The 20,135-nt window shown below is 55.3% G+C and overlaps 2 protein-coding genes across 3 annotated transcripts in view; both read right to left on the bottom strand.

Moving 5' to 3' along the window:
- LOC115835847 (putative POM121-like protein 1) overlaps window positions 1-8,589 on the bottom strand; it is an 8,614-nt gene extending 25 nt beyond the window's left edge. Inside the window, 6 exon segments of the mRNA XM_030815164.1 lie at window positions 1-1,132; window positions 1,135-1,369; window positions 1,479-1,628; window positions 3,155-3,199; window positions 5,887-5,931; window positions 8,572-8,589. The exon segment at window positions 1-1,132 is cut by the window's left edge and continues 25 nt beyond it. Of these exon segments, the coding sequence (XP_030671024.1) occupies window positions 1-1,132; window positions 1,135-1,369; window positions 1,479-1,628; window positions 3,155-3,199; window positions 5,887-5,931; window positions 8,572-8,589 (1,625 nt within the window).
- A 2,170-nt stretch (window positions 8,590-10,759) lies between these two features.
- On the bottom strand, window positions 10,760-19,630 carry LOC115835989 (breakpoint cluster region protein-like). Of its 2 annotated transcripts, XM_030815938.1 has the most exons (7): window positions 19,324-19,630; window positions 18,371-18,480; window positions 16,977-17,116; window positions 15,822-15,956; window positions 14,776-14,881; window positions 14,111-14,273; window positions 13,304-13,393 (listed from the first exon to the last, which is right to left on the bottom strand). In XM_030815938.1, the coding sequence occupies exons 1-7, from the start codon at window positions 19,399-19,401 to the stop codon at window positions 13,304-13,306; spliced, it is 822 nt and encodes a 273-aa protein (XP_030671798.1). In that variant the 5' UTR covers window positions 19,402-19,630. The 2 variants fall into 2 exon arrangements, 1 of the variants encoding a protein (XP_030671798.1); XR_004030971.1 differs by lacking the exons at window positions 13,304-13,393; window positions 14,111-14,273; window positions 14,776-14,881; ... (1 more) ...; window positions 18,371-18,480; window positions 19,324-19,630 and adding an exon at window positions 10,760-10,971 and having other exon boundaries at window positions 15,822-15,914.
- Between the last annotated feature and the right edge of the window lie 505 nt (window positions 19,631-20,135).

The following is a 20,135-nucleotide window of genomic DNA, read 5'->3' as shown; positions in this document are numbered from 1 at the left end:
GGGTTTCTTCTGACGGAATGCCGAGCTCCGTCCGCCTCACTACTGTCAATTTCCATGGGCGTGGGTGGCGGGCTGGAACTGGCTCCAGAAATGCTTCCGTCCATGCTTACAGCTGGGAAGGGTGCAGCAATCAGGCAGAGGACCTGGGCTGAGTCCCAGAAGTAGAAAAAGGTGGGAGGAAGGGGAAATGAGGAGCCGAAGGGTAGAGCAAACAGCCAGAGGACCTGGGCTGAGTCCCAGAAGTAGAAAAAGTTGGGAGGAAGGGGAAATGAGGAGACGAACAGGAGGGGGCCTGGTGGTCTGTGCTGCATCCCAAACACAGGAACTGTGGAGGGGGTCCCTGCAGCAGAAGCTAGGGGGGCCACTAGGCCCAGGCCGTCTTGGGGGTTGTGTCTTCCCTGCTGTGCATCCATACTGGGTGCTTTAGAAACAGAAGGCAGACCAGAAGCCCCTGCTGCAGGTGAGCACGAAGTGTAGGAAGGCCTTGAGGGTCTGCAGTCCGAGATGGCCTTGGCCTCAACCTGCAGTGCCCTGTTGATCCGCCGGAACGCAGCCTCCTTCTCCCGGTCCAGGTCTTCAGCAGTGACCCGGAACCCCAGCTCTAACGGAGGTGGCATCATCAGAGGCTCCCCTCGCCTGCGTGGCAGCAGGGGAAACTTGCGTCCACAGGGCCTAGAGGCCTGGGATCTGGGGGAGCCTTTCCTGGGGGCGAGCGTCTGCCTTGGTGCACGCTGAGTGTGACCCGAAGAGACAGCCTGAGGTCTGTTCTCACTGACCTTCTTTGAGGAACTGAGGGTTGGCTGGCAGTGGGATGAGGCTGGCCCCCTCCTCCGCTTTAGCCACGGGAAGCCTCCCGTGGAGCTGTAGGAGCTCGAGATGGCGTTTCGTTTTGTGCCTGAGCTCGTGCAGGAGGTCTGGGGCCTCTGCTTGTCTCTGGCTTCTGTCCTCTGGGCATGGAGGACTGTGTGCAGAGGCCCAGGCCTGGGCACGAAGGGAGAGAGGCCTCCATTGTCCCGCAGGGGCCGAAATGCACTCGGTGCATCCCTGGTGACCTTGGGGACCCTTCCGTGATCATCAAATCCTTGGACTCTGGGGTCTTTGTCCTGCTCAGGCATCCCTGCCTTGCTCTCCTCAACACTGCCTTCCCTGGTCACGAGTCTGGGGACAGCCGGGTGTTGTGGGCCCCAAAGGGGTGACTTCCTGCTCCTGGGCCCCACAGAGAGTCCTTGTGCTCAGTGCAGTGGCTGAGCTGGAGGATGCCCTGGAATTCGGAGCACACAGCACTGGCTTGCTGATCCCGGAAGGAAGACAGGGCTTGCAGGATCACGGAAGGATTGTCTTGACACCACTGATGCGAAGTGTCCCGGTGCTTGCAAGATGGCCTGCCACTCAGACCAGGGGCAGGAGCAACGGGGAGATCCCACAAGCAAAGTGAACTTGGGGATGGGCTGAACGGGCTCCAGGCAATTGAGCCCTACTGGCAGGTCCTCGGCCTGGGCCCGGACAGGAATAAGGGGCACAGAGTGCCCAGGTAACCGCTCCTGGGAGCAGTGGGGAACGGTCGGATGCTTCAGCTCTCCAGAGCTGGGCTCTGAGCGTCCTCGTGGAGCTACCAACTTGGCCAAAGGCTAAGCCAGCAATGAGCTGTGTTGCCGGCCAATGCGCCTTTTAAACCTGAGGGAGTGCGTGTGCACATAATGGCGCCAGTGACAGAGCGACCTTTATGTGGCCAGGCAACGCGCCTAGGAAACCTGAGGGAGTGGCTGCGTGTGCACATAATGGCGCCAGTGACAGAGCGACCTTTATGTGGCCGGGCAACGCGCCTTTTAAACCTGAGGGAGTGGCTGCGTGTGCACATAATGGCGCCAGTGACAGAGCGACCTTAACGCAGCAAGGTACCCGCGCAACGCACTTGCTGGCAATGGCGGGAGGCGGACGTTGGGGGGCATGCAGTAGGTACTGGAAAGAGAGACGCGGGCACAAAGGACGCGGGAAGAACAGGTACCAACAATGGCTGCAGATCTGCCCGTGGATCGCTGAAGATTCCTGTTCTCCTGCTCAGGCGGGGATTGCAGTGAGCTGAGATCGCACCATTGCACTCCAGCCTGGGCAACAAGAGCGACCCTTCGTCACAGGCACACACACACACACACAAAAGAAAGAAAGAAAAAATAGTGGCCAGGTGTGGGGGCTCATGCATCCCAGCACTTTGGGATGTCGGGGCGAGCGGATCAGGAGATCAGGAATTGGAGACCAGCCTGGCCAACATAGTGAAACCCCGTCTACCCCGTCTCTAGTAAAAATACACATTTAGTCAGACATGGTGGCACGCGCGTGTAGTACCAGCTACTCGGGCGGCTGAGACAGCACAATGACTTGAACCCGGGGTCGGGGCAGGGATTGCGATGCGCCGAGATCGCGTCACTGCACTCCAGCCTGGGCAACGGAGCCAGACTCTGTCTTTTTTTTTTTGAGACGGAGTCTCCCTCTGTCGCCCAGGCTGGATTCCAGTGGCCTGATCTCGGCTCACCGCAAGCTCCGCCTAGCGGGTTCACGCCATTCTCCTGCCTCAGCCTCTGGAGTAGCTGGGACTACAGGCGCTCGCGACCACACCCGGCTAATTTTTTCTATTTTTAGTAGAGAGGGGGTTTCACCGTGTTAGCCAGGATGGTGTCGATCTCCTGACCTCGTGATCAGCTCGCCTCGGCCTACCAAAGTGCTGGGATTAAAGGCGTGAGCCACCGCGCCCGGCCGAGAAAAAAGGCCGGGCGCGGTGGCATGACCTGAGATCTCGCCACTGCACTCCAGCCTGGGTGACAGTGCGAACCTCCGTCTCAAAAAATAAATAAATAAATAAATAAATAAGAGAGCGAGAGACAGGGAGAAAAATTTTATTAATTCAATGCACTTTTATGCCTGTGTTCTTCAATTTGCTTAGGAAACACCCACACTTGAGAGCTGGGACTCTGGCCCTGATTGTAGACATGAAATATGTGGTTTCTTGCAAAAAATAGACACTGAATAATTACGAGTTAGTTGAGCTAAAAATCCATTTGGTTTCTTCCATATTTTTCCAAAATTTTCGTCCTTTTTTTTTAAGATAGAGTTTCGCTCTGGTCCCCCAGGCTGGAGTGCAATGGCGCGATCTCAGCACCTGCTGGCGATAGGGGGAGGCTGGGGGACCCTTGCGGGATAGGTACTGGAAGGAGAGGCACGCGCGCAAAAGATATGGGAAGACTAAGCGCTTACAATGGCTGCAGATCCGCCAGTGGATCGCTGAAGATTCCTGCTCTCCTGCTCAGGCCGGGATTGCAGTGAGCTGAGATAGCACCATTGCACTCCAATCTGGGCAACAAGAGCGAAACTTCGTCACACACACACACACAAACACACACACACACAAACGCGCACACACACACACACACACAAAAGAAAGAAAGAAAAAATAGTGGCCAGGTGTGGGGGCTCACGCATCCCAGCACTTTGGGAGGTCGGGGTGGGCGGATCAGGAGATCAGGAGTTGGAGAAAAGCCTGGCCAACATAGTGAAACCCCGTCTCTAGTAAAAATACAAATTTAGTCAGACATGGTGGCACGCGCCTGTAGTACCAGCTACTCGGGCGGCTGAGACAGGAGAATCACTTGAACCCGGAGGCGGGGCAGGGATGGTGATGCGCCGAGATCGCGCCACTGCACTCCAGCCTGGGCAACACAGCCAGACTCTGATTTTTTTTTTCTTTTTTTTTTTTTTTTTTAGACGGAGTCTCCCTCTGTCGCCCAGGCTGGATTTCCAGTGGCCTGATCTCGGCTCACCGCAAGCTCCGCCTACTGGGTTCACGCCATTCTCCTGCCTCAGACTCTGGAGTAGCTGGGACTACAGGCGCCCGCCACCACACCTGGCTAATTTTTTGTGTTTTTAGTACAGACGGGGTTTCACCGTGTTAGCCAGGATGGTCTCGATCACCTGACCTCGTCATCAGCCCGCCTCGGCCTACCAAAGTGCTGAGATTAAAGGCGTGAGCCACCGCGCCCGGCAGAGACTGTGTCCTAAAAATAAAGGCCGGGCGCGGTGGCAGTTTGAATGGCAGAGGAGGGCGGATCACGAGGTCAGGAGTTGGAGACCAGCCTGGCCAACATAGCGAAACCCCGTCTTCTAAAACTACAAAAAATTAGCCGGGCGTGGTGGCAGGCGCCTGTAGTCTCAGCTACTCCGGAGGCTGAGGCAGGAGAGTGGCGTGAACTCGGGAGGCAGAGCCTGCAGTGACCGGATGTCTCGCCACTGCACTCCAGCCTGGGTGACAGTGCCAACCTCCGTCTCAAAAAAAAAAAGAGAGAGAGAGAGAGACAGAGAGAAAAAGGTTTATTAATTTAATGCACTTTTATGCCTGTGTTCTTCAATTTCCTTAGGAAACACCCACACTTGAGAGCTGGGACTGTGGCCCTGATTGTGGACATGAAATGTATGGTTTCTTGCAAAAATTGACAGTGAATAATTACGATTTAGTTGAGCTAGAAATCCATTTGGTTTCTTCCATATTTTCCCAAAATTTTCATCCTTTTTTTTTTCTTTTTGAGATGGAGTTTCGCTCTTGTCCCCCAGGGTGGAGTGCAATGGCGGGATCTCAGCACCTGCTGGCGATGGGGGGAGGCTGGGGGACGCTTGCGGGATAGGTACTGGAAGGAGAGGCGCTCTTACAAAGCAATGGGAAGACCAGGCGCGCACAATGGCTGGAGATCCCCCAGTGGATCGCTGAAGATTCCTGCTCTACTGCTCAGGCGGGGATTGCAGTGAGCTGAGATGGCACCATTGCACTCCAACCTGGGCAACAAGAGCGAAACTTCGTCACAGGCACACACACACACACAAAAGAAAGAAAGAAAAAATAGTGGCCAGGTGTGGGGGCTCATGCATCCCAGCACTTTGGGATGTCGGGGCGGGCGGATCAGGAGATCAGGAATTGGAGACCAGCCTGGCCAACATAGTGAAACCCCGTCTCTAGTAAAAATACAAATTTAGTCAGACATGGTGGCACGCGCGTGTAGTACCAGCTACTCGGGCGGCTGAGACAGCACAATGACTTGAACCCGGGGTCGGGGCAGGGATTGTGATGCGCCGAGATCGCGTCACTGCACTCCAGCCTGGGCAACGGAGCCAGACTCTGTCTTTTTTTTTTTTTTTTTTTTTTTTTGAGACGGAGTCTCCCTCTGTCGCCCAGGCTGGATTCCAGTGGCCTGATCTCGGCTCACCGCAAGCTCCGCCTAGAGGGTTCACGCCATTCTCCTGCCTCAGCCTCTGGAGTAGCTGGGACTACAGGCGCTCGCGACCACACCCGGCTAATTTTTTCTATTTTTAGTAGAGAGGGGGTTTCACCGTGTTAGCCAGGATGGTGTCGATCTCCTGACCTCGTGATCAGCTCGCCTCGGCCTACCAAAGTGCTGGGATTAAAGGCGTGAGCCACCGCGCCCGGCCGAGAAAAAAGGCCGGGCGCGGTGGCATGACCTGAGATCTCGCCACTGCACTCCAGCCTGGGTGACAGTGCGAACCTCCGTCTCAAAAAATAAATAAATAAATAAATAAATAAATAAATAAATAAATAAGAGAGCGAGAGACAGGGAGAAAAATTTTATTAATTCAATGCACTTTTATGCCTGTGTTCTTCAATTTGCTTAGGAAACACCCACACTTGAGAGCTGGGACTCTGGCCCTGATTGTAGACATGAAATATATGGTTTCTTGCAAAAAATAGACACTGAATAATTACGAGTTAGTTGAGCTAAAAATCCATTTGGTTTCTTCCATATTTTTCCAAAATTTTCGTCCTTTTTTTTTAAGATAGAGTTTCGCTCTGGTCCCCCAGGCTGGAGTGCAATGGCGCGCTCTCAGCACCTGCTGGCGATAGGGGGAGGCTGGGGGACCCTTGCGGGATAGGTACTGGAAGGAGAGGCACGCGCGCAAAAGATATGGGAAGACTAAGCGCTTACAATGGCTGCAGATCCGCCAGTGGATCGCTGAAGATTCCTGCTCTCCTGCTCAGGCCGGGATTGCAGTGAGCTGAGATAGCACCATTGCACTCCAATCTGGGCAACAAGAGCGAAACTTCGTCTCACACACACACACACAAACGCACACACACACACAAACGCACACACACACACACACAAAAGAAAGAAAGAAAAAATAGTGGCCAGGTGTGGGGGCTCACGCATCCCAGCACTTTGGGAGGTCGGGGTGGGCGGATCAGGAGATCAGGAGTTGGAGAAAAGCCTGGCCAACATAGTGAAACCCCGTCTCTAGTAAAAATACAAATTTAGTGAGACATGGTGGCACGCGCCTGTAGTACCAGCTACTCGGGCGGCTGAGACAGGAGAATCACTTGAACCCGGAGGCGGGGCAGGGATGGTGATGCGCCGAGATCGCGCCACTGCACTCCAGCCTGGGCAACACAGCCAGACTCTGATTTTTTTTTTTTTTTTTTTTTTTTTTAGACGGAGTCTCCCTCTGTCGCCCAGGCTGGATTTCCAGTGGCCTGATCTCGGCTCACCGCAAGCTCCGCCTACTGGGTTCACGCCATTCTCCTGCCTCAGACTCTGGAGTGGCTGGGACTACAGGCGCCCGCCACCACACCTGGCTAATTTTTTGTATTTTTAGTACAGACGGGGTTTCACCGTGTTAGCCAGGATGGTCTCGATCACCTGACCTCGTCATCAGCCCGCCTCGGCCTACCAAAGTGCTGGGATTAATGGCGTGAGCCACGGCGCCCGGCTGAGACTCTGTCTTAAAAAAAAAGGCCAGGCGCGGTGGCACTTTGGGAGGCAGAGGCTGTTGTAAATGGGATTGCCTTCTTAATTTCTTTCCCAACCAGACCATTATTGGTGTATAGAAATGCTGCTGATTTTGTTGTTGTTGTTGTTGATTCTGTATCCTGCAACTGACTGTATTAATTTATTTATCAAGTCTAGGGCTTTTCTGGTGGAGCCTTTACATGCTTCTAGATCCAAGATCACATCTTCATCAGACAAGAAGAATTCGATGTCCTCTTTTCCAGTGTGGATGCCTTTTATTGTTTTCTCTTGCCTGATTGTGTGATGTCGAATAGGAGTGGTGAGAACGGGCATCCTGTCTTGTTCCTGTTTACAGAGGAAATGCTTTCAACTTTTCCCCATTCTATAGTAGGTTAGCTATGGCTTTGTCGTATCAGCTTTTATTATTTTCAGGTATGTTTTTTTTTGTTTGTTTGTTTGTTTTTGTTTTTTGAGACAGTCTCACTCTTGCCGCCAGGGTGGAGCGCAATGGTGTGATCTTGGCTCACTGCTACCTCCGCCTCCTGGGTTCAAGCAATTCTCCTGCCTCAGCCGAGATCTCGGCTCACTGCAACCTCCACCTCCTGGGTTCAAGCAATTCTCCTGTCTCAGCCTCCCAAGTATCTGGGACGACAGGCACACGTCAAAATGCTCGGCTAATTTTTGTATTTTTAGTAGAGATGGGGTTTCGCCATATCGGTCGGGCTGGTCTCGAACTCCTGACGTCAGGTGATCGACCTGTCTTAGCCTCCCAAAGTGCTAGGATTACAGGTGTACATTTATTTATTTATTTGCGATGGAATCTTGCTCTGTATTTATTAATTTATTTATTTGAGATGGAGTCTTGCTCCATCACCCAGGCTAGAGTGCAGTGGTACATCTCGGCTCACTGCAACCTCTGCCTTCCAGGTTCAAGCGATTCTCCTGCCTCAGTGTCCCGAGTAGCTGGGATTACAGGTGCCTGCCACCACAGCTGGCTAATTTTTGTATTTTTAGTAGAGACAGTGTTTCACCGTCTTGGCCAGGCTGGTCTCGGACTGCTGACCTCATGAACCACCTCCCTCAGCCTCCCAAAGTGTTGGGATTACAGGCCTAAGGCACCGTGCTCGGCCATATTTATTTATTTAATTATTTAGAGACAAAGTCTTGCTCTGTCACCCAGGCTGGAGTGCAGTGGCGCCATCTCAGCTCACTGCAGCCTCCGCCTCTGAGGATTAAGCAATTCTCATGCCTCAGCCTCCTGAGTAACTGGGACTACAGGTACGCACCACCACGCAGGGATTTTTTTTCTATTTTTTTGTAGAGACACGGTTTCACCATGTTGGCCAGGCTGGTCTCGAACTCCTGAACTTAGGTGATCTGACAGCCTCGTCCTCTCAAAGTACTGGGATTACAGGCAGGAGCCACCGTGCCCGGCCTCTCACTACATTTAAATGACACCGTGGCTCACGCCTGTAATCCCAGCACTTTGGGAGGCCAAGGCAGGTGGATCACCTGAAGTCAGGAGTTTGACACGAGCCTGGCCAACATGGGGAAACCCCGTCTCTAGTAAAAATACAATAATTAGTCAGGCGTGGTGGTACAAGCCTATAGTCCCAGCTACTTGGAAGGCTGAGGCAGGAGAATCACTTTAACCAGGAGGCAGAGGTTGCAGTGAGCCAATATCATGCCACTGCACTCCAGCTTGGGCGACAGAGTGAGACACTGTCTCAAAAAAAAAAAAAAGAAAAAAAGAAAAAAAAATGATGCCGGGGCATCTGGGCCTGAATACCTGCACGAGCACAGTCATGTCCAGGCCAGGGCTGCCGGTCGAGGTCCGGCCCCATCTCTTCCAGCAGAAAGGGAGCAAGCTTGCGGGGCAGCTGGGGGACAAGATCCCAGGATCTCAGCCTCTGCTCACGGATCAGCTCTGAGACCCCGAGTGAGCTGGGGGTGCTCTGTGCACATTGGTTTCCCCAGCTGTCAAGTAAAGGGATTGGATGAGGGAGTCTTGTCGAGGTGGAATGATCTCAGATTTGGGGCAGCAGTGAATGATCCCACTCCCTGGGCCATGCCAGTGGCCCAGCCTCGGCTGAACAGAGCCCCAACACTCTGGAATGGGGAGGAGGGGGCAGTCGGCTCTTGCTCCTAGTAAGAGAGATGCAGTAGGGCTCTGTGGCTGAGCTGGGTGCCTTGCCTCACACCTGTAATCCCAACATTTGAGAGGCCGAGGCAGGAGAATTGCTTGAGGCCGGGAATTTTGAGAATAGCCTGGACAACATAGCCAGACCCCATGTCTACAAAATAATAATAAAACAGGTGCAATGGCACCCAGCTATAGTCCAAGCTACTTGGCAGGCTGAGGCAGGAGGGTCCCTTGAGTCCGGGGATTGGAGGCTGCATTGAGCTATAATCGCACCACTGCACTCCAGCTTGGGTGACAAAGTGAGACCCTGTCTCTAAAAGAACAAAAGATAGGCCCGTGAGCATGGGTTTGATTTTCAAACAGGACCCGGAGGGTAGGGACAGACAGTGCTGTCACCCTTAGGTGCTGAACGCTCAGAAATGGGCCAGCAGCAGCCCTTTCCTCCCCTGCAGACACCAGATTGGGCAGAACAGCACGTGGCACTCGTAGCTCTTGCAGTGAGGGCAGGACCCAGTGTCAACCCTTCTGCCTGTGTGAGGGGCTGCTGAGGCCTGCGGAGAGGCAAGGGTGGAGGCTCGTCCCCTTGTGCAGCCCTTGGTGTGGTCTCCACCAGGTCCCCAGCCCACCAGTTCAGGGCACCCCTGAGCCTGCTGCTGCCACAGGCCCTGTCTCTACCCAGGACGTCCCTACACCCTCGCAGTGTCAGGGAAATGATCATGGTGGTGGTGACACTCCTCAGGCAGGGCTGCTGAGAGGAGCTGAAAAGGGTCACACTGCAGGCAGGGGCCCGTGTGACAGGCCCCTCTCACCCCGAGAGAGCTGACCAGGCAGCTCACGAGCAGAGCCACATCCTGGGAGTCCGACAAAAGTCCTGGCTGGGCTCAGCCACCTCACCGGCCACGGGCAGCCTTTGTCATGTGAGCCTTGCTCTCCTGGGGAGGCTGAGGCTGATGGCTGATGTGGGCATTGCCGAGGGTAACCTGTGGCCCAGTGGATGTGGCCGGGTCTCCTCAAGCTGCATTCATTCAAGTAGGACCCAGGGTGCGTGCCCATCTCCAGCCCAGGGCAGCTACCCTGTAAGCTGGGTGAGCTACTGAAGCCAAGGCGGGAGGCAGCTGACAACACCCACAGCCCATGCGGAGGTGGTGGAAAGGCTGGACTCAGCAGCAGCACCGAATCCCGGACCAGGCAGAAACCACCCAAGACTGAGGGGCTCGTGCCAGAGCGGTGGCCACAGGTAAGAACCCGGGCCCAGGCTGTGCGTGGCGGGAATCCTCCATGTCCCAGGGCTCAGCACAGCAAAGGAAGACCAGCCGGGTCACCCTGGTGGCCATCTGTCCCGGTCCCACCTGCAGAGTCAGAACAGCCTCTCCCCAGTGGGGATCATCTCTCTCTGCCAAAGCAACAGCAGTCCCTGCCCCAACCAGACTACCCCACTCAGTGGAGTTAGGGATGCTGCTCCAGCATCCTAACACTGCCCAGCTGGCGCCTACCTGTGCTCACCCACACCCCCCAGGCCGGCCTTCCCTGCAGCCTGGGCTTGGCCACTGTGGCCTGATTGAGCACGGAGGCCTCCTGGGCACCCAGCCCCATCACTGCACCTGCCGCTCCAGCACCACCCCACCGGCTCAGGGCTTCTTCCCAGCGGCGCTCATCATGAAATCAACATGCACGCAAGTCGTCTCAGGAAACTTTTTAATGAAAGTGTCGGCAGTTCATTCCCCCACGATGGTGTGTAGGTGGCTGAGCTCAGATTGCAGCTGCTAAGACACCAGCCACTTACCGAGAGAAAGCCAGGCTGCTTCAAACCCAGGGCCCGAGGCAAAAAAGCATCACTTCTGGTTGGGGAGTCTGGAAGCCATGCCTTGTGGGAGGTCACACTGGCATCTAGGCCTTTGCCTGCACTGCAGAAGGAGAGCCGGGTCCCCCTCCTGGAGAACGCCGCGTTCCCCAGCCCCGCACCGGCTTTGCCACCACACAGGCTTTCGAGCCAGGAGGCGGGTAAGACATAGCTGTAGACCCAAAGCAACCATCAGCCCTGGGGCCCTGCGGGAGAGGAGCACTTTTAGAACATGGAAAAGTGTGGTCATCCCATCATTAGACAGCACACAACCTACGTAAATAAAAAGTCATAAGGGGAAGGAGGTTGGAGAGGGAACAAAAATTGGCACAGACATTGATAGACTGGTTTCCAGTTTCAAGGTAACAGATGCACATCATGAGACCAGAGGAGACCGAGACAAGGGCTGGATTTGGCTTTTCAAAGCAACATGTGTTCCTGCGCAGGGCTGGATGGTCGCTGAGACAGAGATGGAAGCCAGGACAGGGGAGCCCACTGGGCCCAGATAGGTACAGAGAGCAGAGGATCCTGTTCTGTCCTCACCACCCACGAGGGTGACACTGCTTGTAAATGGTGGCTGTGCTCTCCCAGCAAGAAAAAAGCACAACTAAATCCACACTGCACACAGACGCAGACAGAAAGCCTTCAAGTGGCTCTGTTTTCTGCTCCCTGCCTCACCAGGTCCACAAGCAGAGAGGAGTGTCAGGCGCATGGCCCCGCTGTCAGGCTCCCCAGTGAGCTGTGGGCTCAGCAGGAGCTGCCCACTGACACACAGGGGCACCCACTCCTCCCACCTTGGGAGCGGTCGCCAGAGTTGCACTGGGTGCTGGTGTCATCCAGGGACCCCACACACTTCCTTAAATGTGATCCTGCTTCCCTCTGGGCAGCTGCATCCTCTCCTCCTGTAGACGTCTTTTTTTTTTTTTTTTTTTTTTTTTTTTTTTTTTTTTTTTTTTGCCAGCTGTCAATCCTCCTCCCCCTCCCTCCGCAGGACCCGCTCAGCCGAAAGCTGGAACAGCCACCATGCCGCTTTTTTTTTTTAGAATTTCTCATGTTATCGGCTGCTCCTCCCCTCAGTTCGCCCCTCTCCTCTGTTACACTGCCCTGCCCCCCTCTCTCCTTCTCTGCCTGCCCCAAGCCCCTTTTTCTAAAACAGTGGTGCAATGTTCATGGGGTTATTTCTTGAAAATACTTGGCGGCCTCCATGCTTCTGTTTTCTTTAGCCAGGTGGTCAGGAGAGTTTACAAAGAATGCCTGGGCTCCCCTGCAGGTGCCGGCAGATGGGGTAGCAAATGGTCCTGTGCCTCCACCTGCTCTGGGAGGGAGTCTCCTGTCTCTAGGCCTGGCCCCTTCCTAACCCTCCACGTATCCTGTTCTCCAGAGACTTCAGAACCCACTCCTGAGAACAGCGAAGCCAGGCACTTATGGGAAGACCAAATGCTGCCAGGACACGGATTGTCCAGGGATTACATTCCAGCATCTTATTAGGTATCTGGATCTGTTGGGGAAAAAATTAGAAACTACGTATAAAACTTAAAAATATTCAAGTATCAAAAGGTTATTTAGGATGAAAGTTTTAAAACAAGTCATCGGCAAGCTGCTATCACCAAGTGGAGACTTTTACAAAAGTTGAGCGAGTCCACTGAGCTGAGAGGACAGAAATGGAGTCAGCTGTGCTGGGCAGGGGCAGGGACACTTGGGGCAGGGAGTGTGTGGGCAGAGAAGCCAGAGAAGTCCAGGCCTGTGGAAGCCAAACAGGAGAGCGTGGGCTGGAAGGGTGGTCAGGATCGGGAGACGAGGTCGCTCTCCCTGGAGAATGAACCCTAAAGTGCGTAGCCTGGGATTCCCTCCCTGGGGGTCCTGTCCCCCGACATTTCATGGGCCTCCTGGAGCTGCCTTCCAAGGAGGACAAACACGGCAACAAAAGACCCATTTCTGCACAAAAGTCCTTCTGGAAAGAAAAAGAAGAAAGCCAAGAATGGAGTCCAAACGCTCCCCAGTGCTGACTAAGCCTCTCCAACCCTGTTCTGAGTGGAGTGTGGTTTCTAAGTCAGGGAAATGGAAGAGGCCCCACCCACACAGGCCTTGGCCCCACAGGATGAAGCAGCAGCGTTTATTCCAGATACAACAGTGAGGGAATCCGGTCACGTTCCCTTCTCCCCAGAGAGGGCGCATCTTGACACGTGATCCCGTAGAAATCTTTTAAACTCTGTAAGTTAAGTTCATAAAAACAACTCCTTTCACCCTGTCTCCCAGGGCCAGGCCTGGACTCCGAGATGAACTGGCTTGGGGGCGCCCTCGGGTGGCCACATAAAAAACCCACAGTCTGAGGCCAGCCTGGGGCTCTCAGACCTGGGCGGGATCTGCCCAGGCCACCTGTCCTTCTGCTTTGGGCCGCTGTCTCTTGGCAGATGGCCTGACACTTGTGGGGGGGCCCAAGGATGCCTCAGAAAATCTTGATTCTCACTCTACAGATGGCCTTGATTAGCCAGAGTTTTCCAGGCCGTCTGTCCGCCTCCAGGAGATGGACTGGGACCTTTAGACATTGGTGGAGAACAGGATGCTCTGTCTCTTGCTGTCCAGGGCAGGGATGGCCTCCAGCCACAGGAAGTACAGCAGCACCTGGACCTGCCCGGGCAGAGTGGGGAAGAGGAGAGTGGCTCAGAGGGGAGCTCACAGCTGCTGGTGGGGAGGTCTTTGGGACCCAAGCCCCCAAGTCCACCTCAGGTGCTAGAAACCCCTGCTGGTGTCATGAACCCCTTACAGTGAGACGGGGGTGGGGTGGGGTCCTGACAAGGTATGACTTGTTGGGTGGGGGGGTTGTTTATTTTAGAGATGCACAGGGCCTTGCTCTGTCCCCCAGGCTGGAGTACAGTGGCTCCATCATAGGTCACTGCAGCCTCTAACTCCTGGGCTCAAGCAATCCTCCTGTGTCAGCCTCCCAGATACCTAGGATTACAGGTGTGTGCCACAATGCCTGGCTAATTTTTCTTTGTATTTTTTCTAGAGACGGGGTTTGCTACATTGCCCAGACTGGTCTCAAACACCTGGGTTCGGTTGTCCTGCCTCGGTCTCACAAAGTGCTGGGATTACAGGCATGAGCCACCACACCCGAACACTTGGGGTGGTTTTAAGCCCCCAGCAAGGTGCATCCGCAGGACCAGGAGGTGGACTGGGCATCCCCTATCACTCCCATCCATGCGAACCTAGGCAAGTCTCTCTCTCTGAATCTCAGCCACCACCACATACGATGCAAGTAGGAAGATGGGCAGGCTGGGGGTGGGGCAGGCAGAGGCCACCTCTGTCAGGCTGGGGTGGCATGGGCTGGAGCCTGTCTTCCCATACCTGGGACGTGACCTCCAAGGACCAGCTGTCAGTCATTGTGATAGGCTGGCTTGGATTGGCAGGGAGCTTGCTCTCCTTCTCGGAAGGCTGGAGCAGCTTGGGGCCAAAGACAGTGGCGAGGTTGTGCAGGGACATCTTATTGACTGCCTCCTTCTCTGCCACCCTGTAGAGGACCAAAGCAGAGGGTGTCATTACAATGCCACCACCAGGAGAGAGGCAGAGGGGCTGTGCCATGCTTGAGTCTTCAGGGAGGGAGTGACCTCGACCCTGGCTGTGCTGCAAGCTGACTTCAGCCCTGGTACTTCTGGGTCTCAGTGGCCCAGGACTAGGGGCCAGCTCTGGGCTGGTGGGGAGGTCTTCATGATGTGGTTGGGAGGGAAGAGAGGGGTTCAAGTGCACTGCTGGCCATGGCCAAAGCTCTGAGCTCTTTGTTAAGGCCACAGTGCAGAGGGAGGAGGGTGGCAAAGAGGAGAGGCAGGGAGGAGGGTGGCAAAGAGGAGAGGCAGGGGCGGGGGTGGCAGTGGTGCTAGTCCTTAGAGCAGTGAGTTACTGCAGACAGGGGTCAGGGGAAAAGGTCCTTGGTGCTGGGGGTCTGGTGGGAGCAGAGGGGCACCCCGCGTCCAGGAGACCTGGAGTCCTGGGCAGCCACAAGAGAGCTGGGCTACCTTTCCAGGTGGTCTAGAAGGAAAAGGAAGGTGAGCAGGTTGGCCCCCGGCAGGGACAGTAGCAGGTTGAGCATGCAGCTCTTCTTTGCAACCGGGTCTGAAAGAGCTGCAGGAGGCGGTGGGTTACTCCTCTGGGTTACAACAAGCCGGAGACCTCTCCCGAGGTGGTCACATGGAGCGCCCGGGACACGAGTCCTTGCGCAGTTTAGGCTCGTCACATCGTCACACCCACAGCGCTGGCCACCAGTGAGGACCGTGTGAGGGGCACCTGTGTGGGGTGTGAACCACCTGAACGCCTTTTCTCTACCTCACAGGGGTCAGCAGCACACGGCGAACAGCAGCAGCAGGAGCCGCTAGAGCAGCTGCTCATGGGCAGAGCTGCCCTTGGGCAACTCCTGCCACCACCCCCTCCCCAGGGGAGCCCAAGGCAGGGGAGGCTCGGCATGGAATGAAACAGGGGAGTGAGGGACACAAGGAGGTGGGAAGTGGGAGGCCCCAGCCCCACCAAGTATGCAGAGACCCCCTCGTCATCCTGGACACCACAGGGGCACCTGCAGGCTGGGAGAGCAGGTCCTCTGTGCATGGGCCTGGGAGGCAGACCTGCTGTAAGGGTGATGTGGAGGATACAGGCGCTGCACACACTACACCCACTTTAGACATCAGCCTCCAGGTTGACTGAGGGTCAGCCCAGGTTTGAACTTGTGCTTGACTGGGCCAGGACCCTTGGCTAGAGCACCTGAATGCCCTTGTTTAGCCCTGGTCTGCAGGAAGGACAGCAGACTTTAGGACCCTACAGCAGGGCAGTGCTGACCATTTCACCCTCTTGGTCTCCTTGAGGAATAGGGACGGGGAGCCCTCTGGGGATGGGCGAGGGCTTCTGGGACAGGCTCAGTTTTGGTCCCCCACTTTTTGAGGTTGGGTTAAAACGCCAACCGTGGCAGAGGGGACACAGCTCAGGTTCCCACACCTCACTTTTCACAGCCTCCGAGGGCAGCAGTGCACGTGGAGGAGATGTCTCCCACGAGGCCAAGGCCTCCAGTGCTCACCAATGCCCTCTGCGAAGTTGGGGTAGAACTCGTCAGTGAAGAGGGGCTCGGGCAGCTCACGGAAGTGCAGCTTCAGCGTGCCTGCAATGGCGTTCACGTCCATCTCGCTGATCATCACCAACACGTCCTTGTTATCTGGAAAGAGCACAGAAATGCAGCAGCCTCCTTGAGGATCCCGAGTGAGTCACCTGCCATCCCTGCCTTGGCTAAAGCACCATCCCTGCCACACTGACCACAGTGCGGGTCCCTCCCGGGCTTTGAGCAGCTCATCTGACTCCTCCCAAGAGCTGTGCCTGGTTCTGTGTCTGCAGAGTTGATGGGGGTGCGTGGGCATTCCTATTCCTGTCCTCTGGTTGGCCCGATGTGATGTCCGGGAGGAGGCCAGTGTGGCAGGACACAGTGCCTGCGTGGGGATTGGGTGGCTCTGCCCTGTGCATAGCAACCACCCCTGCACCAGTGTCTTCTGATAGCAGGAAGGCCATGTGAGAATCTGATTGGTTTCAGTGTTTGAACCTGTGTCTTCCTTTGGATCCAATTGTCCACTGGTACTTACCTCCCCACCACAGGCCAGGTCCATTCTGGGCCTGGGGTGCTGGGAATTCTAGGTGTCCTGGTCAGGGTCAGTGGTGTGTGCCCCAAAGAAGGGTCTGCAGGCACAAAATCCTGTTGCTTTGAAGATGCTGGGAAGGACCCTCTGGGGCCTCAGTGCCCTCCCCTGGCATTTGAGGCAGGTCCAGGTCCTTCATAGCCTGTGAGGGTTGTTGAGATGGAGGCAGAGATGCTGCAGCCCCAGCCTGAGCTGGGTCCCACCAGTGCCCTCTGCCCACCGCATCCTCACACAGGGCAGTGGACAGACCGCACTGAGTCCTGGGCTTCCACCTCCTGTCCACCCCCAAGGCAGAAAGGCCAAGGCCCGGCAGAAGCCCCTGGTCCACCCCAGCAAGTGGCATGCGTGGCTAGGATGGTTTAAAAACTGGCTTCTACAGAGGCTTTTTCTACAACTCTTGTCTTCTCTTTTTTAAAAATAACAACACAGTAAATGAAGAAAAGACACAGAGAAGGATGTGACATGCCTGGGCCATGCAGCGCTCTGAGATCTCATCACGGACACCGCTGACCACACCTCCGTTCTGTCCTCCCCAGGCCAACACTCACTGACGTCGAAGGCTGCCTTCAGTGCCTGGATGTCCACGACCACTCCGGACATGCGGTAGAGGCCCACCTCCTCCATGCCTCGGCGCTCGATCTCCTCCACGCACTGGCGCATGATGTAGGGCACCTTGGACCTCTCTCTCCTGCGGGAGGAGGGAATGTTCTCAGTGTCCTGACAGCCCTGCTTGGGCCACACACAGGAGACCTGCTTTGTGGATGTGGAGTGAGGATGGTGGCGAAGGTGCCCAGGTCTGGGGCTGCGCACAGAGCCTTCTGCATGCCTGTCCTCCCTCTGCAAGCTCTGTCCTCATTGCATGTACTTTCTCAGGACATTTCAAGCGGCCAGAACCCCTGGAAGTCACACATGATCTTTGCAGGAAGGTCTGGAGGCCTGTCTAAGTAAAGTCAGCACAGGAAGGGCATCTGATAGATTCCAGGCCTGGGGTTAGCAGCCTGTGCCCCCAGCTGGGAGATCAGACCCGGTGTTGGTCTTGCCACCCACGTGCCGTGTGAGAGTAGAATCCCCGACCCCTGCCCTGGGCCTGGGCCTTAACACACATCCGACGAATGAATGAAGGGTTGCCTCAGCACCAGTGCTCCAAGTCCTGCGATGCTAAGTGCTTTTCTCCTCTGAGTCTTAGCAATGGACAATTCCAATACCACCACACAGGACACTAGAGTAAGAATACTTCAAAGTTAGAACACAGTGCTGTGCAGAGGCCTTAACTTTAGTTCTGTTTTGCAACTGGATTTAGGAGCACATCAAAGCTGCTTCTCAAGCACCCTCATTAGCAGGGCTTATTTGGGGGAACTGCTGATGGAGTCCTCGCTGCTCATGCCCAGAGCCCTCCCAGAGTGCTATGCAAGTGGCTGCCGTGCAGCTGGGGGTGAGGAGTGGTGTTTAGACACAGATAGGACTCCAGGGTATGACTGATGGAGGCCCTGGCCCACGTGACCAGCAAGGTCAGGGGCCCAGCCAGATTCCATCCTGGGGAAGCAAATGAATTCTCAGAGGAGGTGATCTGTGTCTGCAAGAACTGCTCTCAAACCAACAAACAGGCTTCTCTTGGCAACTGACTCGTGACAAAGGGGCAGGGGTTACAACCATTCAGCAGGAAACTGGGACCGTGACAAATTCCAAGCAAGGGCAGAAAACCCTGCACTTGGGCAGTTCCTGGAGCCAGCCTACTGCTTCCAAGCAAGGCGGCAAGGACATTCCTGAGCTGGTTTGGAGGAAACACAGGAGGCAGCTGAACACACCAAGTGTTCCCTGGGGCCTGACCTCACCGTGCAGCGGCCACGCACAGAGAGGAGAGACCCACACATGCTCTTTTCTGCAGAAACAGCTGAAGGGACAGGCGCCCTCAGTGCATGAGCCCAAGCCCCTCCCCACTCACTTGGTGACCACTGCAATCTTGACTCCGAAGACCCCTGTCTGTTTTCGGGACGGCATCCTCTTCAAGCTGAACTCCCTGCTGTTGAACTTGACTGAGAGCTTTACTTCAATCTATAGTGGGGAGAAGGGGTACAGTCCTCTAATCCTGCTGGTCCTCATAGCCCAAGGTCCCAAGGGCCCCTGGAGTTTCATCAAATATTTCCACCCCCCAAGGCATGCAGAGGTCTCAGCATGAGGTGGAGTCGCCCCTCGGGGAAGCCCCTAGTCTACTTCAGCAAGAGCCAGGATTGTTGAAGATGGTGTAAAGGACTGGCTTCTGCAGAACCATCTCCTAAAATCCCTGTTGCTTCTCTTGGTTGCTTACTTTTTTTTAAGATATGGGATCTTGCAATGTTGCCCAGGCTGTAATCGAACTCTTGGGCTCCAGTGATTCTCCTGGCTCAGCCTCCAGAGTAGCTGAGATTATAGGTGTACCGTGACCAGCTTTCTCTTTCTTAGTAACAATTAAAAATTAAGTAGGAAAGACAGAATAATATAAGAAAAAGCCAAGAATCTCAAATATTAACATTTTACCATTTATACCTGGGCCTTTTTGGGTGTGTCATTAACTTTTAAGGTCTAAGCCTTTCTAGGGTACCTAAAGACAAATCAGGGGTCTCCATTTCTACGGGCAGCCCCCAGGTCCCCAAGTGGAGGCCCCACCTGTCCTGGTGGTGCCATGAGACCTTTGTTTGAGGAGGGATGCTCAGGGCCTGGCTGGTAACTGCATCCCAGCCAGTGAATGGCGATTCCCGTGCATGGTGATTCTGCTCTTCGGGGGCCCTCCCTCCTCCAGCCAGGCTCCCTCTCAGATGCCGCCTCAGGCTCAGCCACCTCTGACTGATTTGAAATGAACAGAGGCCACCCTATCCTTCTGAGGGAAGTGGGCACCAGGAGAGTCCCACAGACACGTACCCCATTCATGGCGATGATGGTGCACTGCCAGTCTCTGTCCTGCAGGGCCTGTGGGTCCAGCTGAAAGCAAGGAGTCATGATTGGCAGAGGCCCTGGGGTCTGTTCAGAGGCCCCACGGGGCAGCAGCCCACGCCCGCCACTTCTCCAGCCCTTAGTCAGAGGCAGAGCCTGACCGAGGCCAGCACCTCCATCCAGAGGCCGAGAGAGGTAGAGTAAGGAAGGGCCTGCCGGACACCCCTGGAATCCAGGGCCCCACTGCTCCCAGAGCCCTGCTGCCTGGGGTCCCCACCCCCTCCTCCCTCTGCCCCTCCCAGTTGGGAGCTGATGTGCAGGCTGGCAGGCTCTGTCTATCCGGCTCCCATCACCACGGGTGCTATGTGGAGCTCAGTGAAAGGCGAGCTGTTCAGCAGCAACTTCAGTAACAACTCCTGGGGGCCTGGCATCCACAGCTGCTGTCTGGGGAACTGTGGAAACTGTTCTCCCCCTGCACCACGAACAGCTTGTGGTGGGAGGAGCCTGCAGGCCACACCAGTCCCATGGTTCAGAATCAGGCCCAGAAGGACCCAGAACCAAGGCCTAAATCAAGCAGCTGATGAGGGCGCTGGGAGGAAGCCCCTCTGTGACCCCTCTAACTTCTACCCCCACCCGGCACTATCCAGACGGCTAGCCTGCAGGAGCTCGTCCTTAATGTCACCCAAACACAGTCTGTGCTATGTTATGTGCAGGGTATATAACACCGTGACTGTCATGACCACGCCACATGTCCCCCGTCCATGAATGCTGTTTCCCATTTTATCGGGAGCACAAGCTCT

Source organism: Nomascus leucogenys, chromosome 7b (assembly GCF_006542625.1).
Source record: "Nomascus leucogenys isolate Asia chromosome 7b, Asia_NLE_v1, whole genome shotgun sequence".
Taxonomy (NCBI): Eukaryota; Metazoa; Chordata; class Mammalia; order Primates; family Hylobatidae; genus Nomascus; species Nomascus leucogenys.
Note: the sequence above shows the minus strand (reverse complement) of the source record. Positions and strands in the feature narration are given on the sequence as shown.